General features: G+C 55.1%; 1 protein-coding gene across 1 annotated transcript; it reads left to right on the forward strand.

Annotated features, from left to right (window-relative positions):
* Positions 1–3,129: 3,129 nt before the first annotated feature.
* LOC116463860 (erythropoietin) lies at positions 3,130–6,335 on the forward strand. The gene is made up of 5 exons (XM_032147148.1): positions 3,130–3,661; positions 4,214–4,359; positions 4,617–4,703; positions 5,305–5,484; positions 5,619–6,335. The coding sequence occupies exons 1-5, from the start codon at positions 3,649–3,651 to the stop codon at positions 5,772–5,774; spliced, it is 582 nt and encodes a 193-aa protein (XP_032003039.1). The 5' UTR covers positions 3,130–3,648; the 3' UTR covers positions 5,775–6,335.
* The last annotated feature ends 582 nt before the right edge of the window (positions 6,336–6,917 follow it).

The following is a 6,917-nucleotide window of genomic DNA, read 5'->3' on the forward strand; positions in this document are numbered from 1 at the left end:
CCTGCCTCAGCCTCCCGAGTAGCTGGGACTACAGGTGCCCACCACCACGCCTGGCTAATTTTTTTGTATTTTTAGTAGAGACGGGGTTTCATCGTGTTAGCCAGGATGGTCTCGATCTCCTGACCTCGTGATCCGCCCACCTCGGCCTCCCAAAGTGCTGGGATTACAGGCTTGAGCCACCACGCCTGGCCTTTCTTTTCTTTTCTTTCTTTCTTTTTTTTTTTTTTTGAGACAGGGTCTCACTCAGTTGCCCAGGGTGGAGTGCAGTGGCAAAACCACAACTCACTGCAGCCTCAACTTTCTGGGCTCAAGTGATCCTCCCACCTCAGCCTCCCAAGCAGCTGGGACTCTAGGCACATGCCATCACACCCGGTTAATTTTTGTATTTTTTTGTAAAGATGGGGTTTTGCCGTGTTGCCCAGCTGGTCAAGCCAACTCCTCGGCTCAAGTGATCCTCCTGCCTTGGCCTCCCGAAGTGCTGGGATTACAGGCATGAGCCACCTCACCCAGCCGAAATCCTCTACCTTGTACCCATTTTTGTGTTCATCATCGGCAACCCTACTTGAATGTCAGCTCCATTCCCTGCTCTATCCCCAGGTCCTTGGCCAGGGGTAGGTAGGAAATCCATAAACATCTTTTGAATGAATGAGTGAATGTTTCCCACTCTTTCCAAACAAAATCCAAATTCTTCAGAGAGGCATTCAAGACCGTAGACAGCCTGACTCCTCCCTAAGCAGCACCCTGGCCTCATCTTCCACCTCTCTCTTCTCCACCTTCCCTTCTGCTCACCTGTAGGGAGACCCCCTGACACTACTGCTACGGAATAAAAGATGAAATGCTCCTGATTATTGTAAATACAAAATTGCATGCAGGATTGTGTAAAGACAATGCCAGGTTGGACTGCTAGAATGAGCCAACAGCGTGTGATGTGCTTCCCCCTGCATAGAGCCTGTGAATGGACGTACAGTCAGGGAGGTTTCACATCACCAAGATTTCTATCCCAGAAAAGCAGATGTTCATAGCTCTGGGAATGGAATGCGACCCTTGTGGAGAGCCTATAAACGGACGCATGGGGGGCGCCTGTCCATATGGATAAGATAGGGCTACAAACGCCCTCATCTTGCTGTGGCTCTTCTAGGCCTCTTTAGGGTTAAGGCATACTCCCTTCTGAGAATTTCTGGTCTAACCGGTTGTCTAGCTTCACGTCCTGTTTCCATGGATTGTTTGTAACCAGCTTTTGTTGCAATTGTTACTGCTGATTAGTGTCTTGCTAATCATAGGTTATGGAAAGATTGTGTTTCTGTTTTAAGGCTCTGTTAGAAATTACTGAAGCACACACTATATTGTAAATTCTTATCTCTGTATACTGTACTTCTACATACAAGTGTACTGTACTTCTACATACAAATGTTATGTTAAAGAATTACTTCATCCCCATGTGACCATCTCACCTCATAATCAAATGACCCTAAATCTCTCACTAACCTACCCCTGCCCTCACTAAACTTAATAATAAATGCTGGTATATCCGGTGCATTGTTGACACCACGGGACCAGAAGGTGGTGACCCCCCTGGACCCAGCTTTCACTATCTTGTGTGTGACTATCATTTCTCAACCTGCCGATCCGTCTGGGAACAAAGAGATAGCCCCGTTGCACTGCGGGCTGCTGGCCAGATCCCACAATACTCACCTGACTCTCCATTCACTTTGCTGAAGCGACAATCCCCCACCCACCTCATACCTCTTCCCATTGATGTCCTACCCGCCTTCAAGGCTGAGGTCATTGTCACCTCCTCCCTCAAATCTTTCTTGATTTCTCCCAGCTAGTGGTGAGCTCCCTCTTCCAAACTCTTACAGCTCAGATCTGCACATTCCAGTCTTTTTTTGTTTTTGAGACGGGGTCTCACTCTTTCGCCCAGGCTGCAGTGCAGTGGTGCGATCATGGCTCACTGCAGCCTCGACCTCCTGGGCTCAGGTGATCCTCCTGCCTTAGTCTCCTGCATATTTGGGACTACAGGCATGAGCCACCACACCTGACTAATTATTTTTTGTTTTTATTTTTTTTTAGAGACGAGGTCTTGCTATGTTGTCCAGGCTGGTCTCAAACTCCTGGGCTCAAAGGATCTTCTTGCCTTGGTCTCCCAAAGTGCTGGGATTATAGGTGTGAGCTGCGGCGCCTGGCCCTTTCTTGTCTTTTATGAAGCCTGAATGGGATAGGCTGGTAGTTTCACCACACCCATTTGACAGATGAGGACACTGAGGGCTCAAGGATGAGGCCACTTTCTAAGGTGTGAGAGACCAGCTAGTCTTGGTCTCCTGCTCTGGGAATCTCACTCATCTGGCTCAGGGGTTCCAGAAGCCATAAAACCTTAGCTGTAAATCCCAGGCCCCATCACTCTTGGTGTTAGCTGTATTTCAGCGTTCTTAAGAACTCGGCAATGCTGCCTAGCTAACCTACACCACAGGTCAAATAAACAGATGTCAAGGTGCATGTGTGTCCTGCACAATGGACTGTGTGCTCTGTGCACTAAAAGTTAAGTGTCTGGGGTGGGGGCTGGGTGAGGTGGCTCACGCCTGTAATCCCAGCACTTTGAGAGGCCGAGGAGGGCGGATCACCTGAGGTCAGGAGTTCGAGACCAGCATGGGCAACATGGCAAAACCCCATCTCTACTAAAAATACAAAACATAGCCGGGTGTAAAGGTGTGCCTGTAGTCCCAGCTGCTCCGGAGGCTGAGACAGGAGAATTGCTTGAATCCAGGAGGGGAGGTTGTAGTGAGAGGGAGATGGCACCACTGCACTGCCTGGGCAACATAGGGAGGCTACATCTCAAGAAAAAAAAAAAAAGTTAAGTGTCTGGGTTTGCAGAGTACTAGACAGTGAGGAGTGGGGTGGGGAGGAAGAACCCCAAATTTCTTGCCCTATTTGCCCCCATCAAATTCCTCAACATGGTCAACACTGTTTCTAGAACATGTCCCGGGATTGTGGGAAGAGAGACCACTCATTTGCCCCTCCCTAAAGCTTCTGGGCTTCCAGACCCAGCTGCTTTGCGGAACCCAGCAACCCAGGCACCTCTGAGTCTCCGCCGAAGACCGGGATGCCCCCCAGGGGAGGTGTCCGGGAGCCCAGCCTTTCCCAGACAGCACGCTCCGCCCGTCCCGAGGGTGCGCACCCGGCTGCACTCCCCTCCCGGGACCCAGGGCCCGGGAGCAGCCCCCATGACCCCGCACGCACGTCTGCAGCAGCCCCGCTCATGCCCCGGCGAGCCTCAACCCAGGCGTCCTGCCTCTGCTCTGACCCCGGGTGGCCCCTACCCTTGGCGACCCCTCACGCACACAGCCTCTCCCCCACCCCCACCCGCGCACGCACACATGCAGATAACAGCCCCGACCCCCGGCCAGAGCCGCAGAGTCCCTGGGCCACCCCGGCCGCTCGCTGCGCTGCGCCGCGCCGCACCGCGCTGTCCTCCCGGAGCCGGACCGGGGCCACCGCGCCCGCTCTGCTCCGACCCCGCGCCCCCTGGACAGCCGCCCTCTCCTCCAGGCCCGTGGGGCTGGCCCTGCCCTGCCGAGCTTCCCAGGATGAGGGCTCCCGGTGTGGTCACCCGGCGCGCCCCAGGTCGCTGAGGGACCCCGGCCAGGCGCGGAGATGGGGGTGCACGGTGAGTACTCGCGGGCTGGGCGCTCCCGCCCGCCCGGGTCCCTGTTTGAGCGGGCTATTGGCCAGGAGGTGGCCGGGTTCAAGGACCGGACCGGCGACTTGTCAAGGACCCCGGAAGGGGGGGGGGTGGGGCAGCCTCCACGTGCCAGCGGGGACTTGGGGGAGTCCTTGGGGATGGCAAAAACCTGACCTGTGACGGGGACACAGTTTGGGGGTTGAGAAGAAGGTTTGGGGGTTCTGCTGTGCCGGTGGCGAGGAAGCTGATAAGCTGATAACCTGGGCGCTGGAGCCACCACGTATCTGCCAGAGGGGAAGCCTCTGTCACACCAGGATTGAAGTTTGGCCGGAGAAGTGGATGCTGGTAGCTGGGGGTGGGGTGTGCACAGGGCAGCAGGATTGAATGAAGGCCAGGGAGGCAGCACCTGAGTGCTTGCACGGTTGCGGACAGGAAGGACGAGCTGGGGCAGAGGCTTGGGGATGAAGGAAGCTGTCCTTCCACAGCCACCCTTCTCCTCCCTCCCCGCCTGACTCTCAGCCTGGCAATCTCTTCTAGAATGTCCTGCCTGGCTGTGGCTTCTCCTGTCCCTGATGTCTCTCCCTCTGGGCCTCCCAGTCCTGGGCGCCCCACCACGCCTTATCTGTGACAGCCGAGTCCTGGAGAGGTACCTCTTGGAGGCAAAGGAGGCCGAGAATGTCACGGTGAGACCCCTTCCCAGCACATTCCACAGAACTCACGCTCAGGGCTTCAGGGAACTCCTCTGAGATCCAGGAACTTGGCACTTGGTTTGGGGTGGAGTTGGGAAGCTAGACACTGCCCCCCTACATAAGAATAAGTCTGGTGGCCCCAAACCATACCTGGAAACTAGGCAAGGAGCAAAGCCAGCAGGTCCTATGGCCTGTGGGCCAGGGCCAGAGCCCTCAGGGACCCTTGACTCCCCGGGCTCTGTGCATTTCAGACAGGCTGTGCCGAACACTGCAGCTTGAGTGAGAATATCACCGTCCCAGACACCAAAGTTAACTTCTATGCCTGGAAGAGGATGGAGGTGAGTTCCTTTTTTTTTTTTTTCCTTTCTTTTGGAGAATCTCATTTTGCGAGCCTGATAGGATGAAAGGGAGAATGATCGAGGGAAAGGTAAAATGGAGCAGCAGAGATGAAGCTGCCTGGGCGCAGAGGCTCACGTCTGTAATCCCAGGCTGAGATGGCCGAGATGGGAGAATTGCTTGAGCCCTGGAGTTTCAGACCAACCCGGGCAGCATAGTGAGATCCCCCATCTCTACAAACATTTAAAAAAAGTAGTCAGGCGAGGTGGTGCATGGTGGTAGTCCCAGATATTCGGAAGGCTGAGGTGGGAGGATTGCTTGAGCCCAGGAATTTGAGGCTGCAGTGAGCTGTGATCACACCACTGCACTCCAGCCTCAGTGACAGAGTGAGGCCCTGTCTCAAAAAAGAAAAGAAAAAAGAAAAGTAATGAGGGCTGTATGGAATACATTCATGATTCATTCACTCACTCATTCATTCATTCATTCATTCAACAAGTCTTATTGCATACCTTCTGTTTGCTCAGCTTGGTGCTTGGGGCTGCTGGGGGGCAGGAGGGAGAGGGTGGCGTGGGTCAGCTGACTCCCAGAGTCCACTCCCTGTAGGTTGGGCAGCAGGCCGTAGAAGTCTGGCAGGGCCTGGCCCTGCTCTCGGAAGCTGTCCTGCGGGGCCAGGCCCTGTTGGCCAACTCTTCCCAGCCATGGGAGCCCCTGCAGCTGCACGTGGATAAAGCCGTCAGTGGCCTTCGCAGCCTCACCACTCTGCTTCGGGCGCTGGGAGCCCAGGTGAGTAGGAGCAGACACTTCTCCTTGCCCTTTCTGTAAGAAGGGGAGAAGGGTCTTGCTAAGGAGCACAGGAACTGTCCGTATTCCTTCCCATTCTGTGGCACTGCAGTGACCTCCTGTTTTCTCCTTCGCAGAAGGAAGCCATCTCCCCTCCAGATGCGGCCTCAGCTGCTCCACTCCGAACAATCACTGCTGACACTTTCTGCAAACTCTTCCGAGTCTACTCCAATTTCCTCCGGGGAAAGCTGAAGCTGTACACAGGGGAGGCCTGCAGGAGAGGGGACAGATGACCAGGTGTGTCCAGCTGGGCACATCCACCACCTCCTTCACCAACATTGCCTGTGCCACACCCTCCCCCACCACTCCTGAAGCCCGTCGAGGGGCTCTCAGCTCAGCGCGAGCCTGTCCCATGGACACTCCAGTGCCAGCAATGACATCTCAGGGGCCAGAGGAACTGTCCAGAGCGCAACTCTGAGATCTAAGGATGTCACAGGGCCAACTTGAGGGCCCAGAGCAGGAAGCATTCAGAGAGCAGTTTTAAACTCAGGGACAGAGCCATGCTGGGAAGACGCCTGAGCTCACTCGGCACCCTGCAAAATTTGATGCCAGAACATGCTTTGGAGGCAATTTACCTGTTTTTGCACCTACCATCAGGGACAGGATGACCTGGAGAACTTAGGTGGCAAGCTGTGACTTCTCCAGGTCTCACGGGCACTCCCTTGGTGGCAAGAGCCCCCTTGACACTGGGGTGGTGGGAACCGTGAAAACAAGATGGGGGCTGGCCTCTGGCTCTCGTGGGGTCCAAGTTTTGTGTATTCTTCAATCTCATTGGCAAGAGCTGAAACCACCAATATGACTCTTGGCTTTTCTGTTTTCTGGGAACCTCCAAATCCCCTGGCTCTGTCCCACTCCTGGCAGCAGTGCAGCAGGTCCAGGTCCGGGAAACGAGGGCTGCAGGGGGCTGGGCCCTACGTGCTGTCTCACACAGCCTGTCTGACCTCTCGACCCTACCGGGCCTGAGGCCACAAGCTCTGCCTACGCTGGTCAATAAGGTGGCTCCATTCAAGGCCTCACCGCAGTAAGGCAGCTGCCAACCCTGCCCAGGGCAAGCCTGCAGTGCGCTGAGATTGTCATCAAGGAGAGGGAGGCCAGAGGATGGGTCCCTTTGGGGGTTTTGGGGGCTGGTAACAGCTGCCAACCCTGGTCACTGGCCCTTGTTAATTTCTGCCTATTCTTTGGTCTCTTCGGCTGATGCCACACTCCCAGCATCAGCCTTCCGCCTCAGTGCACATCCCCACTAAGTCCAGCTGCCTCCTTTACTCACCTGAGGACTGTCACCATGAATGCTGTCCTCTGAAATTCACAAAAGGGGCGGTACACACAGATGTGGTTGGAGCCACCTCTATAAACAGCATCTGCTCGGGGACAAGGGC

The sequence above is a fragment of the Hylobates moloch genome, unplaced genomic scaffold (genome assembly GCF_009828535.3).
Source record: "Hylobates moloch isolate HMO894 unplaced genomic scaffold, HMol_V3 SCAFFOLD_72, whole genome shotgun sequence".
NCBI classification, from domain to species: domain Eukaryota; kingdom Metazoa; phylum Chordata; class Mammalia; order Primates; family Hylobatidae; genus Hylobates; species Hylobates moloch.

Bases quoted from the DNA above. Each gene is read 5' to 3' on its own strand.
- LOC116463860 (XM_032147148.1), top strand. The intron at 4,360-4,616 runs GTGAGACCCCTT...TGTGCATTTCAG, and splicing joins AGGAGGCCGAGAATGTCACG to ACAGGCTGTGCCGAACACTG. The intron at 4,704-5,304 runs GTGAGTTCCTTT...CACTCCCTGTAG, and splicing joins ATGCCTGGAAGAGGATGGAG to GTTGGGCAGCAGGCCGTAGA.